General features: G+C 41.1%; 1 protein-coding gene across 2 annotated transcripts in view; it reads right to left on the bottom strand.

Annotated features, from left to right (window-relative positions):
- The window catches only part of Atp8a2 (ATPase phospholipid transporting 8A2), a 638,978-nt gene that overhangs the window by 40,927 nt on the left and 576,040 nt on the right, over positions 1–22,011 (bottom strand). For both annotated transcript variants that reach the window (XM_058580786.1, XM_046448077.2), the window contains exons 34-35: positions 10,997–11,085; positions 4,706–4,810 (exon numbers count right to left, since the gene is read on the bottom strand). In XM_058580786.1, coding sequence (XP_058436769.1) covers positions 4,706–4,810; positions 10,997–11,085 — 194 coding nt within the window. The remainder of the gene's footprint in view (positions 1–4,705; positions 4,811–10,996; positions 11,086–22,011) is intronic.

Below are 22,011 nucleotides of genomic sequence, written 5' to 3'. Positions count from 1 at the left end.
ATTTGCTAATGAGAAAGTGTAGAAGCAGGTTAATGAGAATTTAACATTTCTCAAAATAGGGCAAAAGTTGGGAACTCAGATAAGGTATATTAAAATGTTAGGTTATTTTCTTGAATGGATAAGACATAAATGGAACCTTTGAATCCGCAGCCACCATTTCAAAATTATAATTGTCAATTTGGCATATGAGAAAGGTTTTCAAAGATCAATACATAACAATTTTTGTTCTATTTCCTATACATTTCTAAGAAAAACTATTAGAATGTGTGCCCTTGGATTGGACCTGGATGCTGTGAGGGGGCAGAATGTCCTTATTGGGCCCCTGAGGGATGCTGTCAGAACTCAGTGAAGTTATCTTGTTGTGGTTGTGCTGCTGAGGACACTGGGTGCAGAGGCTGGGCTGGGGCAGCTGGGCAGGACCAGCTCCTACCTAGCCTGTTCATCTTTGCAGGGGTAGCACAATGCCTCTCTACTGGTGACTTTATGATAGCTCTATTCTTTTTTAAAATATTTTCATTAGTTGTAGATGGATCTTTATTTTATTTGCTTCTTTATACGTGGTGCTGAGAATAGAACCCAGTGTCTCACACATGCTAGGCAAGCCCTCTACCACTGAGCCACAACCCCAGCCCCATGTTAGCTCTATTCTTAAGTGATAAGATAAACTGCACACCCGCCCCTCCCCCAAGGCTGAGTGACTGCACTCTCTCAGCTTCTCTCTGTGGCCACTTCCAAAATGAGCTGGACACCTTAGGCACAGATCTCTTTTCTTTCATTGATGCCATTTCCATGGACTTTTGCATTTTTAGCAGGTCAGTTAACAAATATTTACAGAGCTTCCACTATGTGCCAGACTAACAACCAGAGAGGAATTTTAGAGTAAAAAGAAAAATTAGGTGAGGAAGAGAAGAAGGAATGGAAAGGCAAGAAATGGGAAAGGTAAGAAGTGACAAAAATACTTGGAATCTCAAAGAGGGAGTCTGTAAAATTTTTACAAGAACTGAACTGGTCTCTAGTCTCAACCTCCCCCACTTGCCCTTCCCACTCACCCCTCCCAGAATCCAAGCAGGTGTGATAAAAGCAAATGAAGGTGATAAAAGAACAATTGTGGGGTAGCTCTCAGGAGGCCAAGCAGGACAAATCGCCTTTTGAAGAGAGCAGCATGTCACCATTATCTAGTTTGCAGATGGACCACCCAGAAAATCTGGAGCAATTAGGAGGGAAACAAACAAAGGGTGGGTGCTGAGGCGATAGCCATGTCCCCACGCTATATTGTAGCCAGCAATCCCACAGTGCAGCACAGGGAGGAGAAAAGGAATCAGGCTGTAACTATGTGGGTGCATGCACACACACATATACACCCTCATACACAACATGTGCATGCACACACAATCACATCAACTTTGTAGTTGTGCAAATAACCAAGGGACCAGAACAGAGATTTTTTTCAAAAGAAACCCCATTTAATTCTGTCTTCTGGTATGCACTGGAACATTTAAAAGTGAATTTTGAACAAGATAGGTAGATTTTTAAAATTATGTTCTCAGACGGAGACCAGTATAGTAGTGGGAGGGAACCAGGGAGAGAGAGGAGGGGAGGGAAAGGGTAAACACTAGGGAAGGATATTGACCAAATTGTTATACTGCATGTATATACAAATATGTAACAGCGAATCCCACCATTGTGTATAATTATAATGAACCAATTAAAAAAAAACAAACTAAAGCACCAGAAAAAATAAAGTTATAAATCCACATTCTAGGGGTAAAAAAAAAAAAAAAAAGTTTTGAGGGCTGGGAATGTAGCTTGCCCAGCAATTGTGAGGCCTTTGGTGTGATCTGCCAGCACCACTACACATACAAAATAATTACTTTCTTTATATCAACAAGCAAAGATGGGGCTCATGTTCTCTTTTAGGATTGACAGCCCAGGCAGGATTCCCTTCAATATCACCACTCTCTGGCCAAACTGGATACTCACAGCTGCCATGCTGCATCCCCGTGAGGGCTCAGGCAGCCTGCTGTGTTGTTGTGTACTATTTCATAAGCCTTAGGCAACCCACCCAAAGTATTCTCATCATATGACCATCTTGCTCAAGGTCACACAGCTAAGCGACTCAGAATTCAAATGCCGTCTCCAGATCACTGAGAAATCTCCCTCTAAACTGAGTTGGTTTGTTTCTGCACAGTCTTGCTTGTGCCTCTGCATGCATGCCTCTCTAGCTGAAATATACTCTGATTGCTGCTCTCTACTCATTCCTTCACTTCCTCAAAGCCTTGCTGGCCATCCCATCTCCAACATGAATTCTTTCTTGGTAACACCAGGCAGATGGCCTGTTGCTGACTCTTCTGAATGTCCTCATTATTGACCCCAGGTCCAGAACTCCAAAAGCCCTGCAACATATCACAGCAAGCTTGTGAAAGCACATTCTCTTACCGCATTATAGGCAATGCTTTCCTGCAAAATGTAGTTTAGGATTTAGAGTTTAGAATTTTGCTTTGAAATTCCCAGTTTACTTAGAAATTACTTATGCCTGAGCCAGGTGCAGTGATGCTTGCACCTGTAATATGAGCTATTTGGGAGGCTGAGGCAGGCAGATCACAAATTCAAGACCAGCCTGGGCAACTTAGTGATACCCTGTCTCAAAATAAAAAAAAAAAAGGGCTGCGGATATGGCTCAGTGGTGAAGCAACCCTGGGTTCCAAACCCAGTACCAAAACCAAAACAAAAACAAAAAAATTAAATTACTTATGTTTGTTTAGCAATCCTATTATGCTTAAGAATTCACGAGGTGCAAGAAGGCCTGTAGACTGCTTCCAAATATGATAAAACTTATTGTGCTTATTAAGTTTTTAACAGGTATTGAGACAGGTAGACATTTTACAGAGCTTTTAAACATTTTCCAATTTCAATTTGCTGTGGTTCCCTAGCTCAACTTTGAAACCTACAAATGGAATTTTTTTTTTCAGGTCTCAAAAGAATGCTGCAAGTTCCTGAAAATCTGGTAGGCACCACGTTCCTGCCTCCACTGTCTGACAGATAAAGCACCCTGCCTATGCCTTAGTCTGGTGCTGTACTGCGCAGTGGCTACATGCAGACCTGCTTGCTGTAAACTCAGCCCCCTGTGAACTCAGCCTCCACATATTCACAGTTTTAAATTTATCGAAAACAGTAATTTTTGTCTTGGTGTCTAGTAATTTTTTATGGTAATTAGCATGACTACCACACAATGAATGGTTAAAGTACTCACTTATTAGAAAACAAGCCTTAAATAAAACCCCAAACCACAACTTCAACTATATCCTCTAAAATCTCTTTCCTAAAACATCTAGTTATTTGAAATAATATTCCTAAAAACTTCTCAAAATATTTGTTCTCCTTCTTTTAAAAAAAATCTGCTTTGCCTTAATTTCTTTAAAAAGATAGTACAATATCCAAATAAGTACAATATAAAACAAAACAAAGCAGGAATCTCTAGATTTATTAATCTTCTAGATCTTTGTTTCATTAACAGCTACAGACTTCTTTTTAAGCAATTAAAAGGAAAAATGGTACAGAATTTTCTAGACATTTCATATACCCAAGATAGCATTGGCTTTCTAGTACTCAGATGTTCCTAGTCCCAAGGAAATCTGCTTCGGTAATACAGCTTTCAAACAAATGCAATTAACAACATTTTAGTCTATATGATGAAATAAATACTACTCACACAGCATACTGCTAAGTGCTGGAAAGAGCAGGCTGATCCTCCAAAAGGCAAGGACAGCCAGCAGCAGCTTCTGTGTCATAGTTCCCAGGAACTTTTTCAACTCAATAGAAAATAGTAATTCATCAAAACAACCCCCAACCCCAGGTACAACTGAAGTAGTCTGTAACAGACTTACACAATTAAGTAAAAATATGCTTTATTCAGCATACACAACTTCATGACAGATGCTCAATCTTGGGTACAATGGTTGGGTCTGAAATTAAAAGCCTGACTTTAAGATCCTCTTTGGTAAGACTGCTAAACATGCACTCTTCCACCTTGAAATAGCATGCTTCAATGTCAATTCTCTGAATGTAGTTTTTTTTGTTCATGCCGGTTTTAATTTGAATTTAAGGTGTCCCCCAAAAGCTCCTATGCTAATGTGGGCGGTACAATGATTAGATAATGAGAACTGAAACTATGAGTCCATCCTGGTTCAAATGGCCTAAGTGGGTGGTAACTAAAGGCAGGTGGGGTGTGGGAGAAGAAAGTAGGTCCCTGGGAGTGTGTCTTTGGCCCCAGTGCCTCAGTCTCTTTCTCTGCTTCCTGGTTACCATGAACTGAGTGGCTTCCCTCCACGCTTTTGCCATGATGGTCTGCTTCACCTCAGACACAGAGCAATGGTTGACCGTGGACTGAGAACTGTGACACAATGAGTCAAAATATACATTTTCTCCTCTAAGCTGTTGTTGGGTATTTTAATCACAGCAACAAAAAGCTGACTAATACAGTGTCCAAACTCAATAAAACCCCCAGTCGTATAAGTGGGACTGGGCCAGATAAGTCAGAGGGTACAATCTAAATTTCACTGTGATGACGTTCTTAGACAGTAACCCAAAAGCTTAAATCTGAGCACGCTGCTCTCATCAGAAACAGAGATGAAGAAACACAGGAAGGAGACTAGGGAGGAGGGCCAAAAGCGCTATGTCCTTTACATAATCCGATGGAACTACCCACCTCTTTCCATTACTGTCCCGTAGCATTGCTTTCCCCATCACTCTGGTCTTGGTTTCCAGCTCCTGTACCTCCTCCAGCAACGTCTTTTTGTAGGTATGCTTGGCCCTGTATCAGGAGGAAAAGAAACGAAGAATATGGCCTGTCAACTTGACACATCTGGGAAGACTGGTCACCTCCTGCCCACCACTCCTGGATGCCCTCTGGACGAGGCAGAAACTCCAGAAGATGTTCTAAGTCTTCTTCCTGTGGTTCCTTGATCCTTACCCAACAGCCATCAGAGAGCCCAGGGGTTAGCAGTGCCTCCTCCTTGTTTAGTGTGAGAAGGGCCACTGTCATAGCAGTAATGGGGTTTATGATACCAGAGTACTATCTTTTATTTCCTTGTTAAATAAATCTTGCATCTGTGCCCTGAAATTTTTAAACAATTGAGCCTAAACAAAGCTAAAATTGAGCTACTGGTTGGAAATGATATAGATGGGGGAAAAAAAAAGATATTTCACAAGGTGTAGACTAGATGAGGGAAAAGGAACATGGTAAAATGAAAGGCCTCATATATTAGCAATACTTTCCAGAGAAAGTGCTGCATTAGTTTCTTTTCAATATAAATAAAGGTGAGAACTCCAAGATATAAAAAGAACAACTGAGCACATCTGTACAGAAGTGAAAACCATGATCTGGGAACATTCTGACCATATGGGCTATTTCTGCAGAACCACATTCTCCTGCTGCCTGACTTCTGCCTTCAAGGACAGAAAGCCTGTTAAGATAAGGCCGAGTCATCTAACACTCCATGTTAATCTATAATGGTGTATTAGCACCAAGACACTGTATATGCGTCTGTCATCCTTTCCCACAAAGTAAACAAGAGAAAAACCACACAGGTTTTAACACATAATACCTTAATTACTTTAAACAGTGTCCCAAGACTCGGGATTGATAAAATACCACAGTTCAAAGCAGACTCTGTGGAATTTTAATTTAAGCAATAAATGAGAAAACAGCCAACATCTTGCAGGAAAGGAGATAGTTGCAAAGGATGTTAAAATGTGTACTGTTCAATATTACTGAATAGCTGGGTCCCAAACTTTACCTTTTATCTCCTGGGCTTATGGGATTATATTGATAACAAGCCAACTGAGCAGCTTATTATCAGAGTCCCCACCCCATTCAGAGTCATCCCACATATATAGGTTCCAGAACTCATGTCTGGCTAGTCCTGAAGAATGAATATGTGTTCTCACTTTTTTCAGGACCATCCTCACTCCATCATCCTATCTTCCTCCTGCACAGGACTGTCAACCTCTAGATCAGCCCCCACTGTTAACTTCAGGACCATCTGTATAAAAGTGTCTCTCAGTAATTTGATAATATACCCACTAGGCTGGCTCCTGTGAGCTGGCCTGGAAATGCTACTGCTATTTGGGAACACAGTATTGCAATGCTGGGAATGATCAGGCTATTCTTTGTGCAGGTAAACACCTGGATAAGAAGGATGCTAGCAATTTGAAACCATTTTCTGGAGCACCTTTTCCTAATAAGGTTGAATTAGAAAAATGAGTCTGAAATCTTCATTGTCAAAGTCTACATGAATAGACAAAAATTTCAATTACGGGTTATTAAGGCAGACTTCTAAGTATTAGCCACTGGTGTGTAATTTAGGTTTCATTGTAAGCCAGGTTCTGGATTGCAGCTTTGACAGAGAATAAGCCCAATTATCTGTAAAGGGCTTATCCCCAGTGTCCCAAGGCTTGCTGTTTGTCACCCCACTCAAGACGCCAGAGACCACAGAAGGGTCAGAGTGAGGGTGACTGGTTACTGACAGGGAGTCCCTTTGAGCTTTCAGATACAGCTAAGGGTATCTCTTAAAAGAAATAGCTTGGTTTAGGATCTTGAACTTTTCATCTTTGTGAAATGTTTTTCTGTTCTCTTTTTGTGTGTAAAGACAGCAAGTCTGAAGGAAATGTTAAATTCTAACTGTAGATGAAAATGGAAATACAATGTACTTCAAGAGAAACTAGTTTAGTTAGAATGTTAAAAAAATCAAGGCCCATTTATATATATATATTGCTTATTACCTTTTATTGCCATTTAACTGCCTATCTGGGATTATAAGAAGGAAATGAAGTCATTCTGGAATTGGGGAATGTATTGTGTGATGCCTGGTAAAAGGCAGGAGATATAGTTCAAGAAAAGGAAACTGGTTCCTCTCTGCTCAGTGGTCTTGAACTTGTATTATTTTTATAAAGCAAAACTGACAAATTTCTCCTAGATGAGAATCTGTATGTGGCAGCTTATCTAAGCATGCTGTCATAGGTAAACATTTGGAAGAGTGTAAGCTAAAGGGTGTTAAAATAGTTTTGGGCAATTTACACTTCATGCTTCTAATAGGACTGCTCATTAGCCATATATCACATGTGATCAACCAATTATTTAATAAAAGATAGGCTGGTTTGGTCCTTCATAAAAATTCTAGTGAACAGAATAATAGGGCCAGCATTTTATGACAATCCAAATCTGACTAAAGATAGTCTAATAATGGATCTTCATCCAGAAAGTTGACAGACTTCATGGAAAAAAAAATGACTGAATTACCTCATTCCGTTTCTCTCTTCTTAACAGTCCAGGTCCTGAATTGGAAGTGAGAGACTGGGCAAAGAGAGGGGGAAAATGTGGAAAGATGGCGCAACTCGCTCACTTTCTTAGGTGCTCACAGAAGTCTATTTGAATAAGGCAGCAGCCATTTGCTGGAATTTTAAAGCCCTTTCAAAAGAGAACATAACCCGCCAGGTGAAATGGTGCGCACCTGTAACCCCAGGAACTCTGGAGGCTGAGGCAGTAGGATTGCTGGAGCCCAGGAGTTTGGGGCCAGCCTGGGCCACAAAGAGAGACCTCATCTCAAAAGAAAGGAAGGAAGGAAGGAAGGGAGGGAGGGAGGGAGGGAGGAAGGAAGGAGAGAGAAAAGAACAAGAGTGGACAAGCATTGCCACAAAATTCAAGACCAAAGAAATAATTCTTTCAATATTCCAAGGCAAGACTGGAACACCCAGCAGTATTGTCTGAAGATCCCTACCATTGCCATGCCCAGCCATTACCCAAGTTCTGCAGAGCTGGGAGTTGAAGCACATGGGTGGGTTTGAACCCAGCTGCTCATTAATTCATGTTCACTAATTTAAAACTCTTTGGAGGTTCAAGGTGCATCACAGCAATAAATATCTGACAAACGAAACCAATTGATGGGTGCTTGTGGACAACCAGGATTAACCTTTTCATTGTGTGTGTAGGAAGGGGTAGGGGAGAACAAATCCTATAAAAACAGAACAGGTTTTTTAAAGGTGCAGTTCATAGGTAAGCACTATGGCCTCCCCAGAGGTGAGCATTCATAATATGATTTCTCCCCTTGGGATGGATGAGCCTCCAAATTAATTTGCTTGCACGAATATTTCAGAGTTGGAGTATGAGATATAATACAGGCCTCATGATCAGAGGGACAATGCCCAAATATATTCTCAAAATTCTTGTTTTTGGTGATGGGATAACTGTAGTTTAGACATTAAATAGAAATACAAATTGGGAATATTTTTTTGGACAAGTGCCCCCAGAAGACTATTTTCCCAAATAAAATGAGATAAAAACACATTTCAGGAAGTATGTAGGGCCCTTTCTGGCTCAGCCAGAATCTGAGCTGTCACTCCTGGGAAAAGTTGTATTTGGGTCAATGCTAGGACTGGACATAAGCCTGTAAGGCCAACCTTCCATGCTTGCTCTCAGCTTCCACTGGAACCTCCTTTGCGGGGCCTTGGTCCCTGCTTCAAACCCAGCTGGCAAACTCCTTGGAAAGGAAATGACACTTTACTCTTTCCATATGGTGGAGCTGGAAGCAGTGTCATTTGGCTTATCATTGTTAAAATGTAAATAGTGCTAATTTTATAGTGCTGGGTACTACAAACACAACCCCAAACAAGTCCTGTTGGGGGGAATTGGAATGCACTGGAAAGGATCCAGAGAACAGATAGGGAGGCATGTAGACGTTTTAATCTACAAATACTCTCTTTGAGTGGAAGAAAGATTCTTTTGCTAAAGTCTCATTTGGCAAAAGTAGTAATTAAAAAAAAAAAGTTCTCACAACATTAATTTAGGATAGCTGGATTGGGGACATAGCTCAATAGTAGAGTACTTCACCCAGCATGCACAAGGCCCTTCGGATGAATCTCCAGTACCGCAAAAAACACATTCTCAACTTTAAGATAGCAGAAATAAGACAGTCTGAGACTAATTTATGGGCATGTTATTAATTCTCAATCACTTCACATTGAAAAAACCATCTGATGTAGCTAAGGCCATGCTGCCATGCTGTATTTATCTAAAATGGACGCTCTTACAACATTGGGCAAATTCAGCTAGGGAATAAACATACTGTGTGCCACTACTGGGCATACTCCTCAAAAAACAAAAATTTAATTTTGATTAATTTAAATTTATGTAGCCACATGTGGCTAATGACTACCATATTAGATAGTAGAGACATAGGCAGAGTTTATGCCAAGGTTAAATTTCCAACTACAACTATATACTGTAGATATTAGCAAGAAGTACTCTGTGGATTGAGAAGAATAGTAGGATGCGAAATTGGAGTTTTCTTTACCTGCGTATCTCCATTCTAATCATAAATTGTCCTTATCTTTGGCATCAGAAGCAGGGTGTATTAGAAAACACAGTACTAATTGAAGATCAAAAAAACCATGATAGTATGGTCTTAAGCAGTTTAAGATTTTCCTTCAATAAAGTTACATATTTACTGTTAAAAAAAACAAGTAGTAGAACTAATATTTTCTTATTTTTTTTAGATTAAGAAAGTATCTTTTCTGCTCATAATCCACATTTCATTTTCAAAAATTTTGATTCTGATATTTACAGAACACAGTTTTAACATCTAACATGAAAGTAGGGGTAAGTCAAAACATTTAGGAAGTTAGAATTATTTAATTTTTACTAACAGTTGGAAAACTTAATAAGCAAAAGAAAATAAAAACAAACTAGGTGCTATAAAATTCCTATACCCTTCTCTCGTTGCATTAGGTATCCTGGGTTGTCAAGATAATGCCAAAAAGAAGACTTTTTCAAAAGACATCCTTAACTGTCAGGCAAGAATAATTCTCGTTGAGTGTGGGAGGAACAGGAGTATAAAAATGCAATCTGATGTCTTTTCCTGGACCGTTTGGATTAAAGTCTCGATTCTCTACCTCAGGGCTCCAAAATAATTATGCTTTGCCCAAAGGAAAGCCAAGGTAGGAGTTTCAATTTTCAGGGATGCTGGCAACTGTTTGTAGGAGGCACTGGGCTCACTCACACCAAAATCAGTATCATCTTATTTGGAGTAAGATCTCTTTCGTTCCTGGATGAAATTAAAATTTATGTTATCTTGGGACTGAGTTGCTTCTTCTACACTGTACACAAGACATACAGTGAGAATTTTTTTTTTTTTAATTGGAAACGGCGTGCTCCCAGCTTCCACTGGAACCTCCTTTGGTGGGGAGAGTGCTTAACAATGTCATGAGAACTTTTTTTAAAAATTGGAAACAATGTATTTTAAAGTATAGAAACAAAAATTGAGCCTGAATTATTTCCTATTTAACCTACTTTATAATTTTACTTTTGTGATTTGATTTTAAGTCCCTAGAAGAATTTTTTTGGAAGGATTCTTACTGTAAATTGTTTGGAAAAATGAAGACAACTTCATCTTTCTCATTTGCCATGACTTACATTTACACAATTTTCCTTTAAGCATGGGGATTTAAAGGCAGACCATATTTGTGATCACTTAGCAACGAGTTTAAGATATAAACAGAAAAAAGTTTGAGTGTGGGAGGAACAGGATAAGGCTTACAGAGGAAGTGAGAACAGAGACGCCAAGAAAGAGAAACCTTGGGGACCCTTGCAGGCACTGGGCTTGGAAGACCCAAGAGCAGCTCTGTCTTCTTTAACTTGATGAAATGAATTTGTATTTAGAAACTCTTCCTTAGGATCAAGTACAAGGAAAGATCTCTATTGACCTTCACACAGACTCTCTGGGGATTCCTTTGAGTCTCTAAATTTTCATTTTAAGATGAAGCACAAGTTAAAAACAAAAACAAAAACAAAAATACCACCACCACCCTTTTCTCTGAGCGGTGGCAGGAAATCTATTATTCAGAATTCCTATTGCCCTTAATATCCTGTGACAGGGCTCATGTGAGAGATGCTGTTAAGGACAGGTGAGCCAGACTTAGGTCTACAACTTCATTTTCTACTTACGCTCTCCATGCCACATCTTCGAGCAAACATGCAGTAGGAACCAGAATTAATCCCAACCAGAAGTATGCAGAACTCAGGACCATAGTTGCCTACAAGAAACAGATCACACATATGTTAACAGGTTTTCTTTCAAAAACAGTGAGATGTAATTCAGTCAACATAAAAACCTCCGGCAACACAAAAACACCAATAGGAAGTATTAAAGCCTGTGAAAGGTAAGACAAAAACCCAGGAAGGCTGTTAAAGGGTCAGAAGAGGATGTCTTCCCTCTGGATCTCCATGGGTTTTCACCTCTCTTCTTTTAGTTGGACCTGTGTTGTTCTCTACTTGATAAGGAGCTTCAAGTCCCCTTCTGAGCAGAATGATGTCTAGATCCTTCTTTGAGGGAAATCTTGGAGCCAACAGGCTCCTTTGGAATAAACTCTGCTTCACTAGTCTCCTCTCACTCATTTGCCTATCAGCTCACTTTTTTTCCCTGCTCATTCATTCACAGACCAGTGCCCAAGTCACAGACACTCGGGGGTGCAAGGCCTCATGATTTCTTCCCAAATAGAAGAGGAGAATTCATAGGCTCCGATTCATTGGTTGGCATCCAGGAAGTTAACATCATAGAGTTTGGTAAGTACCACAAAGATATCCTATGTGGTTTCTGGGTAGACTTCTTAAAGATGACAGAATGTGGTATGCGCTGGAAAGATAAACAGGATTCAACAGATGGGGAAGAGTAGCTTTCTATGGGACCTCCTCGCTCCTGGCAGGCTGAGCCCGGGATGGTCTGGGAGGTAATGGGGAAAGAGGGTTTTGTGGGACAGGGCTGCAGGGCTAAGTTCAGTGTTAGGTGAGAAACTCTGGACAGAAGCAGAGGGAGAGAGGAGCTTGCTTGCAAATGGGTGGGGGGCGGGGGGCTGGAGAGTACAGATTCTTAAATTTTGGTTTTGGGTGAGCCAAGAATGGAAGCATGGAGCCGGTAGGCAACTGGAAGGCTGGCTCAGCAGGGCAGGAGGAAGGACCCAGAGTTACTATGAGTTCATGCTCCATAAGTTTTCTTTTCTGGAGACCTCCATCACTTCATCCAATGAGTTTTGTTAGAAACTGTTGCATAGTGGGGCAAAGCTTATAGAGGAAGTGAGAATGGAGAGGCCAAGAATGAGTGACCTTGGGGACCCTTGCAGGCACTGGGCTTGGAAGACAGCTCTGTCTAGGCTATACAATGAAGGCTGGATTCACTCTGGCCCCAGCCTGGCATCCGAGAATGAACTCACTCATTGATTTCCATTTTCTGCTCCAAACAGACAGCTACACAAGCTATAGATCCTGTAGCTCCATGTGCCCTGTGGGTCTCCCCACCCCTGTGCCCTCAGAGCAACCCCACCTTTAACCCTGAATACCCATGCTTGCCTTTCTGGCCAATCCATACCTAACCACAGCTCTTTGCCTCTGAGCTCCATATGTTACTGGGCTGGTATTTCTTGGCATTTAAGACAATTCAGCTCAGAAGCAGTAATGTTTGGGGTAAAAGAGCCCAATTCCAACTCTGGCATGGGAAGACTTGCTTTCCTTTTCTAAAAATGAGAACACCAGTTTTTGAAAGAAAAATTTAAAACCTTAAAAATATGTGAGAACATCTTTGCCATATGAATTAGAACTCTCATCTCATCCTAAGAAAGGAATAAAATGTATGAATAAGCAGTAAGACAAGAATATTTCTAAGAGTGTTATACTAGCAAAGAAATAAGAAATAAATATCTAAGGAGAGGATTTATTAAACATTTTATGGTACCTACATACAATGCCCTTTCGTGAAGCCACTAAAGAGACATATATAAGACATAGAGATGTCACATTATATTTCTTTTCTCTTTTTCTGAAGTTCCCTTATCCAAGAACAGATCCACCTAGGAGGAGCATAATTGCTTTCAGTCATCTTACTGAAATGTCATTAACAGAAGACGATTAAACTCATAGCATGGAGGAAGTGATGGAAAATCAGATACCACACCCACAGCCAAGAGGAATTTGCCCCTTTGGCCTCATTCTGTCCCCCTCTTTCTTAAAAACTGCCCACCTCCCCCACTTCCTCTCCCCTATGAACAGGGTATATGAGCTTCTAGACCTCATTGACTTATTTGGTACTTGCCCTCCTGTGATGTCCTGTGCCCATAAATAAACATGTGTTTTTTTTTTTTCCCTCCTGTGAATCTTTCCCTTGTCAATTATTGTCAGTATATTTAAAGACTCTAGTCTGATGAAGACAGGGGGAGAAATCCGCTCTGTCTCCACCCATTATACCCACGTCAGTGCATCTTTGAGTTAAGTGTTAGGCATGACACATATGTCAAAACACATTGGTGTATGCCATCATTTTTACAGTCCTCTTCTGGCATGTTCTTGCCTTTAAAAACAAATAATTCTGGGACTTCAAAAACAGTGGGGTGGCCCACCCTTGATGGATTTGAGAGTAGCTGCATGCTTACATATTCTGGAGAAACAGAATGGTAAATCTAACAAGTGTCTGGGTGACATCATTAGTGATTTGTATTCTCGTATCACTTTGTGTCTCCACTTCCTGTTTCTTTTATAGAAAATAAGTTTTACTTATTTATTCACCTCCCCTACAACCAAGAAAACTGCAAGGAAGGAATGGGATAGTCTCCCACTGGAAGACAGCATCTCTGGAGCCTGGTGGGACTTGGGTACTGGTGCTCACAACAGATGCCCAAGCTGGTGGCTAGCCCATGGAAGGGGAATCTGTGCAAGTTCTACTTGTGAGGATATGTGCAGGGTCATCTGCTAGGTATATTTCTCAAAGAATACAGTCATTTCACAATAATAAAGTATTATTTAAAATAGATTCTGAAACCCAGGGAACTTCAGTTGGTAAGGAAAAAAAGGAAAATGAACTTAAAAAAAAAATCCCCTATTGGAAACATGAAGACCCCATCCCAAACTAACAAAAGTTAAATGGAGATTTGAAAGTATTGTTGTTCTCTTTGGGGATGAGTCGAGATGATGGAGATAGAACCCAGGGTCTTTTGCTTGCTGGGCAAGTGCCCTACCACTGAACTACATTTTAGCCCTTTTTATTTTTTATTTTGAGGCCAGGTCTCACTAAGGTTCCAAGGTGGGCCTCAAACTTGCCATCCTCTTGCCTCAGCTTCCTGAGTAGCTTGGATTACAGGCATGCATCATCATGCCTTGGTTCCTGTTGTTAGTTTTTAAAACAAGGAGCTATGAATATATTGTGTACATAACTAATCTAAAGGTGTGTCTCAGGAAGGTTTCTGACCTGATTTTTCACAAATTGAGATTTGGAGTCCTAAAACCCTCCTAAGGCCACAGCTTTAAAATGTTTATTGAGCTGGGCTAGGTGACAGATGGCCCCTATACCCCCTCCCCTCAATGCTATTAAGTGAGGTTTTAAAAAACATCCTTATGATGTGCTAACAGTCCCAATGGGAAGAATGCACCTTCAGTTAAGATGACTCAACCAGCAGCTGCTAACCAGTTAGGCGCCAAATGTGTGGGACCCACAAAGTAAGTTATAAGGAAGTGAGGTTCAAGGTGGGTGGGATTACTTAATAAATTAGGATCCAGGCTGGTGAGAGCCAGATGCAAGACTGGAGTCTTGTCTGATGTCAAAGCCAATCAACTGGGCAGCTCTGCCTTGGATTAGACAGGGGCATAAACCAGGGACAACCACAAACCTGGGCATCAGGGATTCATAGACATACCTATCCACAGTACTGCTGGACCAGCCATGACCATGAAGGTGGTGCAGCTTAGAAGAGACTTTATAAAAGAGGCTAGAATGACTGGAGCTAGGTCAGGTTGTGAATTTGAAAAGATGTGATAAAGACAGAAAAGGCAACAGTTTGCCTACAAGAAGAAGGAGACTAAGATTCACTGAATTATCATGATGTGGCAAGACTTCTGGTAAGCACTGCACTCAATGCTCCAGAGGCCCCATTTTACAGAAATAAAAACAAAAACAAAACACTGTCTACAGTTTCCCTCAAGCACTGCCACCAGAGAGTAGAGTCATCCAGTTCCAAACTGAGGCCTCTCTGTCCTTGGACCCTAATCACACCCCTAAGTGGGAGGAAGGACGAACTTCCCTCTCCCCTCCCTGCATCTGTATCTCCAGAAAAGAGAGAAGAGAATGCGTCTAAATTTAAAGAGAGCACAGTACTCCTGGTAGCCATTTAACTTCCATTTAATACCTCCTGCACTAACCTTAAATTTTAGGTAAAAGGAAACTGGGAAAACTTATGATGTTACTAAAGCACAAAAGGAGGAAAAAAATTCCAACCCATCCTTATTCAGCAACAAAAACAATAATAAATTAAGACTGAACCCTAAGAATAACCGGATTTGTAAGAATACTCCTCCCCTCTCTCTCACCTTTCCCTCCTAAAATTCTTTTCCATTCAAAGGTCAAAAATGCTTCAGTTTTGTTTTTGAGGTTTGGCTTTCTAAAAACCTTGCTTTCTATGAATGTGCATGTCAAAAGCTGAGTAAATCCTCTTCTCCTTTTACTATGAGCTGTTTTGGGAAGGGTAGCAATGTACCCTATGAGTCTATTTGCTCAGGATGGCTGTGCAACGGTCCACAGGAGTGGAACTTGTAGGTCCCTTGAAAGGCTTGGCTCTGAAGTGCGTGTGCCTTGCACACTGTCCTCTGCTGAGAATGCAAATTCTCAGCACACATGGAAGGAAGGACAGCTGAGTGTTAACTTTTGGATGCAGCAAGAAAGAGAATACCATGATCAGAAAGAGTACTCAGTTACCAACCATGCTAATGTGGAGGGAGGAGGGAGGAAGCAATCCCAGGCTGAAATCTAGTTCTTCATTTCCTGTAATCATTTACACCCACTCTCCCCCTTACTCACTGCCTATTGCCTGGTGCCAATTTTAAGCTTAGATTTACTGCAAAGGGGGAAAGACCTCTCAGTTCAATGTTTGGCAACATTCTCCGAAGAGGATTCCGAAGCCCTGCGTGAATGCAGATGAATTTTCAAGCAGCCCCTCAATCCCATAAGTATCTTTATATCTACAACCTCTCAAAAACTACCCCCATGCCTGATCCTGAGGAGACTGCACTGGCATGTCAGAGCACACCTGCACAAAGGAAATTTGAACCCATAGCTTCAGGCATAAAAATCTGCCAATGTGGCCTCACCATTACCTGTGACTGAAGGGGGGAGAGATTAAATGTCCATCTAACCATATCATTGCTACAAACGAAGCAGCATATGAACAAAGATATAACAAGTACACTCCTTTTGACATTGGGGGCTTTACTAATTTTTTTTTTGTTAACTTCAGCATAAGGAAGTTTATCAGTGAACCTTACTATTGGGAAACCTCTGAAGTTAGGGGTGATTCCTTGATATAACGTGATAAGTGTTTCTCAAAAGCATCCCCTATTTTTTTGTGTGTGGTGCTGGAGATAGAACCCAGGGCCTGCAGCAGGCTAGGCAAGTGCTCTGGTACCAAGCCAAATCCCCAGGCTTCCCCTAAGCTTGGGACAATCATATCTACCCTGCTAGGCAATGCTTTTTGAGGGTTATAATTTAAACACACTAAAATGCACAAATCTTAAATATTTAGCCTGAAGACTTTCGACAATTGTCTACAATTGGGTAACAATTGCCCATAATAAGATATAGGACATTTCCGTTACCCCAGTGAGTCCTCTCCACCCTCACGAGGCAATCACTGGTTCTGATTCCTGCCACTGCAGCTAAGTTTGGCTAGAACTTCAGTTAATTAGAATGACAGAGTATGAATTCTTTTGAACCTGGCTTTTTTCACTCAGCATAATGCCTTTGGGATTGATCCATTTGGTTGCATGGATCTGTAATTCATTCTTTTTAAATTTTGGATAGTATTCCATTGTGTGAACATACCACAATTTGTTTATTCAGTCTCCTGTTGACGGACATTTGGGTTGTTTCCAGTTTGGGCCTATTATTGAGAACAAGGCTGCTATGCACATGTTTGTACAAGTCTTCTTTTGTGGACATATGTTTCCATTTCTTTTAGGTAAACACCTGGGAATGGGACTGCTTTGTCATATGGAAAGTGTAAGATTCATTTTTTTAAGAAACAGCCAGAGAGTTCCTCAAAGTGGCTGACTGAACAAAGCAAACGTGTGAGCACTCCAGTTGCTCCAAGTCCTTGCCAACGTCCAGTACTGCCATCTTTTTTACTTTAGCCACTCTTGTGGTTCACTGGGGTAATGATATCATGCATGTGTGCAAACTACACTGAGAAACATTACCACCGTCCCATGGGCTACCTAAGAGGAAGCCCCCAGGGCAGGGGGGCTGCTCTCCACTGTGTGGCAGGCCAGCCCAAGACAGTTATTAGCTTCTGGAAGAAAACCCTGTGGTGAACCAAGGACCCTACTCCTCCCAGGAATATAATATGGGGTGCACTTTTGTTTTCAATTCAGTGGTAATGTTTAGACTCTTGTGTATTCACTAGGTTGGTGAGAAAACATTTCCCAAACAGGGTGTGAAGAGGCAGACTGCTATTACTATAATTTGCCTACTTACCAGCTTGTCAGAGAGAAAGGTGAGAAAATACCTCATTTTTTCTTTTCTTTTTTTGTTGTGTGTGTGGTACTAGGGGATTGTGGGTACAGGGGAACTCTACCACTGAGCTGGAGGGTCTTGTTAAGTTTTGCTAAGGCTGACCTCCAACTTGTGTTCCTCTTGCCTCAACTTCTTGAGTCACTGGGATTACAGGTGTGTGTCACTACACCAGGCTGTTCCTCAAATTCTTAACTGATTTTCCTTTCGTAACTTGTGGTCATTTAAATTTTCCATTTTTCTCTTTAGCAGATTTATCTAATTTTAGAGAACAAGCGGTTGGTCTAATCCAGTGGCAGTATTGTTTGTATTTGCTTGTTTTCCAATAACTTGGCTAAGCCATGAGAGTCCTCCCTCAGTATCTTCAGGGGTGGTCCAGGATGCCCAGGATACCAAGTCCTTTCCATAAAATGGTATTTCAATTGCATAGAACCTACATGCATCCTCCTATAGACTTTCAATCATCTTTAGGTAACTTATAATAACTTAAACAATATCAATGCTTTTTAGAAATAGTTGTTATACTAGGGTATTCTTTAGGAAATAGTGACAAGAAAAGGAGTCTGTGCATGTTCAGTATGAACATAAATTTTTTTCTCAAGAAAAATATTCATCTGGGATTGCTTGAGTCTGCTGATGCAGAGCCTGCAGATAAGAATGTGAAGGGCTATTTGGATATCAAGACAGGGCAATTCTTAACACCATTCTGCAGAGGGTGTGGTATGGGGAAGGTAAGGCAGGGAAAATGCATATTGCTGCTCTGGGGCCATATGATGCTATATTTCTAAGGTGAAATGGGCTGGTTTAAAACTGGTCCTGGGTGGTTTTAAAACAAGCAATCTGGAGTCTCTTCTACTTTCAGGAATGACATAAAATGAGCCATGTTTGCTGAACACACACTGTGGTCTCTACCACCCCTGCGGTGGTGGGGGCAGCTGTCCAGATGCCAAGCCTGTGCATCAGCTGTGATCTCCTCTGGCAGGGGTGAGACTGTGACTTCCAGAAATTATGCTGGGCCCCGCGCTTCTGTGGCCGTATCGTGTGTATTGTGTGCTCACAGGCAATTCTGACTATCATTTTTTTCTAGGCTGCGATCCTTGTGTGGTTTCACTGAAAACCAGGAAAGGCACTGTGCTGACACAGCAAAGCTATCTACCTTCCTGAAGAGAAAAATGAGATGCTAACAATGGCCAAGCCCCTGATAATCTGGAATATTCTATTCTACATGAAAGCACAAGATTTAACATAGATACTGGTGAAAATGAGGCAGATGACCATTTCTCCTTGTCACCATCTGAACTCTGAGAGAAGAGGAGATGGGCACTGATCTCTTGCCCTCCCCACATTTCCCAGAACTTGGGCCCTGGAATAGACACTTTCATTTCATTTGTTCCCTGGTAGCTGTGGTGTTTGAACCACACCTGGGCAGCACAATCGGAAGATCCGCCAGATGCGCAAAGTGAGGCAAGGAGGTGATTTTCACACCCCTCCTTCCACAGAGAGGAATCAACCTCTAATAAAAAGCCTGGTGAGTGCACAGCTGAGGAAGGGCATCAGAAAGGAACAAAGAGAGTGACCAGAAGTGTTTCTGGAGAGGCTGAGGGGCAATGTGCTCTGTGAAGGTCTGAACTGCCTGGTCTTGAATTTGCTTAGGCTACTGTAACAAAATGTCACAGAACGGAATAGAGAGCCTACAAATTGGGAGAAAATCTTTGCCACCTGTACCCCAGGCAGAGTATTAATTTCCAGGATATATATTAAACTAAAAAAAAATACAAATAAAAAACCAAAAACAAAAACCCCCAATCAATAAATGGGCCAAGGAATTGAACAGACACTTCATAGAAAAAGAAACTCAATTAGTCAACAAATATGTGAAAAAATGTTCAACATCTCTAGCAATTAGAGAAACGCAAATTAAAACTACACTGAGATTCCATCTCACTCCAGTCAGAATGGCAATTATCAGGAATACAAGTAGTAATAAATGTTGGTAAGGATGTGGGGGAAAAGGTACACACATACATCATTAGTGGGACTACAGATTGGTACAACCACCCCAGAGAGCAATATGGAGATTCCTCAGAAAACCTGGAATGAAACCACCATTTGACCCAGTTTTCCTACTCCTTGGCATATACCAAAAGGACTTAAAATCAGCATACTACAGTGAGGCAGCCACATCGGTGTTTATAGCAGCTCAACTCTCAATAGCTAAGCTATGGAATCAACCTAGGTGTCCTACATCAGATGAATGTATAAAGAAAATGTGGTACACATACACAATGGAATATTACTCAGCCTTAAAGAAGAATAAAATTATGGCATTTGCCAGTAAATGGATGGAACCGGAAACTATCATGCTAAGTGAAATAAGCCAATTCTCAAAAACTAAAGGCTGAATGTTCTCTCTGACATGTGGATGGTCAACTCACAGTAAGTTGGGGGCAGGGGAGAGGGAAGAATAGAAGTTCACTGGATTGAACAAAGGGGAATGAAGGGAAGGGACGTGGATGGGAATAGGAAAGACAGTGGAATGAATCAGACATAACTTTCCTGGTTCATATATGAATACATGACTAGTGTAACTCCACATCATGCACAATCACAAAAATGGGAAGTTGTATTCCATGTATGTTTGATATGTCAAAATACATACTACGTCATGTATAACTAAAATTAACAAATAAAAAATTAAAATAAAAGTCACAGAATGGGTGACTTAAGCAATTGATATTCATTTCCTCAGAGGTCTGGAGGCCAGGAGTCTGAGATCAGAGTGCCAGCATGGTCATGTTCCTTAGAGGCTGGCTCTGGCTGGCAGACACCCCATCTCACTGTGTGCTCACATGACTTCTGTTTTCTTCATATACAGAGTGCCAGTGAGCTCTCTCGTGTCCCTTCTTATAAGGACGCTAACAGTGATTCCTGAGTGAGTTTTGACTGGGAATTGGATCCAAAAGATTATGATCTGCTCCAACTTGTCAGGAGAGAGAAGGTTTTTCACTGATATTATCAGGTGGAAGAGTCAAGTTACATGTTACTTCAGATTTCCCAAATTGATACTGCTAATAATTTGCTTATTACTGACAAACAGAACGTGTTGATACTGATGGTGTGCAGATAGAAAGCTAAAACCTGCTTTTTAATTTTTTTGATGGTACTAGGTATTGAACCCAGGACCTTGCGCATGCTAGGCAAGTGCTCTACCCATGAGCTACACCCTGAGGAGCTCTACCAATGAGTTTTTATTTTGAGATAGGGACTTGCTAAGTCCCCAAGGCTGGCCTAAATTTGTGATCCTCCTGCCTTAATCTCCCAAGTTGCTAGGTTTAGAGGTATGTGCCACCCTGCCCGGCTGATATCTGTTCTTTATACTTAAGTATAAGCACTACTCACTGTGCTAATGCCTATCCATTACCTTCTGCTTTTGTTAAACAACTAAGGTGAACGTCCTCTCACTGTGGCATGCCAAGCAATACTTCTTATCTCTGTAGGACAATATGCAGACTACACACTCAGATGGTACCAACAACTTTGTTCCCAAATAGAAAAGAAAAAGGAAGTGATAATTGTTCTTGAAAAACGTCCCTGTAGCTCCACATCCAAAGTCTGCACATAGTGCTGAGCTCAGGAAGAGAAGGGACATTCTCAGTGCAAGCTGTGTTCCAGAACCTTAGCTGCTTCCACTGGGCTGAGATGTCAGTGAGGTCTCCTCCATCCTACAGAGTCAGACTCTGGTAGAACATCCAGCTCTCTGCCATCTGCTTATCTTATCCTTATCATGGAATGCAAAATGGATTTCAGAACTGGGGACCATCAGGCTTTTCTGCAGACAGGAACCATAGCTGAAGACAGATAGTAATTGTCTCTGATGGTGACAGAGACTTCTCCCACTCTGAGAGCTGGCCTTCTAGATACTCCAGCAAGCTGCCACCCACGTGGCTTGATAGGGGTGACTCTGAAAGGACAATCTCTCCAGTCTCTTACTTTTCTACTTGGAATTAATGATGATGTAGATGATGAAAATCACAAAATTCATAGAATGTATGTACACACAAACGTACTCTAAATATGAGGCATTTTATCTCATTAAAAAGACCCCATCAATCACTCCTTTGTGCATTCACAACCATCTTAAAAAAGCTAATATAATCTAGGAGCTGAGGTTGTAGTTCAGTTTGTAGAGCACTTGCCTAGCCCTTGTGAGGCACTGGGTTTCATCCTCAGCACCACATAAAAAATAAATAAATAAAATAAAAGGTATTGTGTCCATCAACAACTAAAAAAGTTTTTTTTAAAAAAGAAGCTAATATGATCTGGAGATTCATGTATCCTGAACTGGAACTCCAATGTCCTGGTCATTACATTAAATCACAAGACAAACCAGACATGTCTTCCTGGATCTTCAGACTTGCCC

The sequence above is a fragment of the Marmota monax genome, unplaced genomic scaffold, assembly GCF_021218885.2.
Source record: "Marmota monax isolate L192 unplaced genomic scaffold, Marmota_monax_Labrador192_F-V1.1 WCK01_AAM20220418_F8-fsc00043, whole genome shotgun sequence".
Classification (NCBI taxonomy): Eukaryota; Metazoa; Chordata; class Mammalia; order Rodentia; family Sciuridae; genus Marmota; species Marmota monax.
The sequence above is the reverse complement of the archived record's forward strand: the minus strand, read 5'-3'. Positions and strand labels throughout refer to the sequence as shown.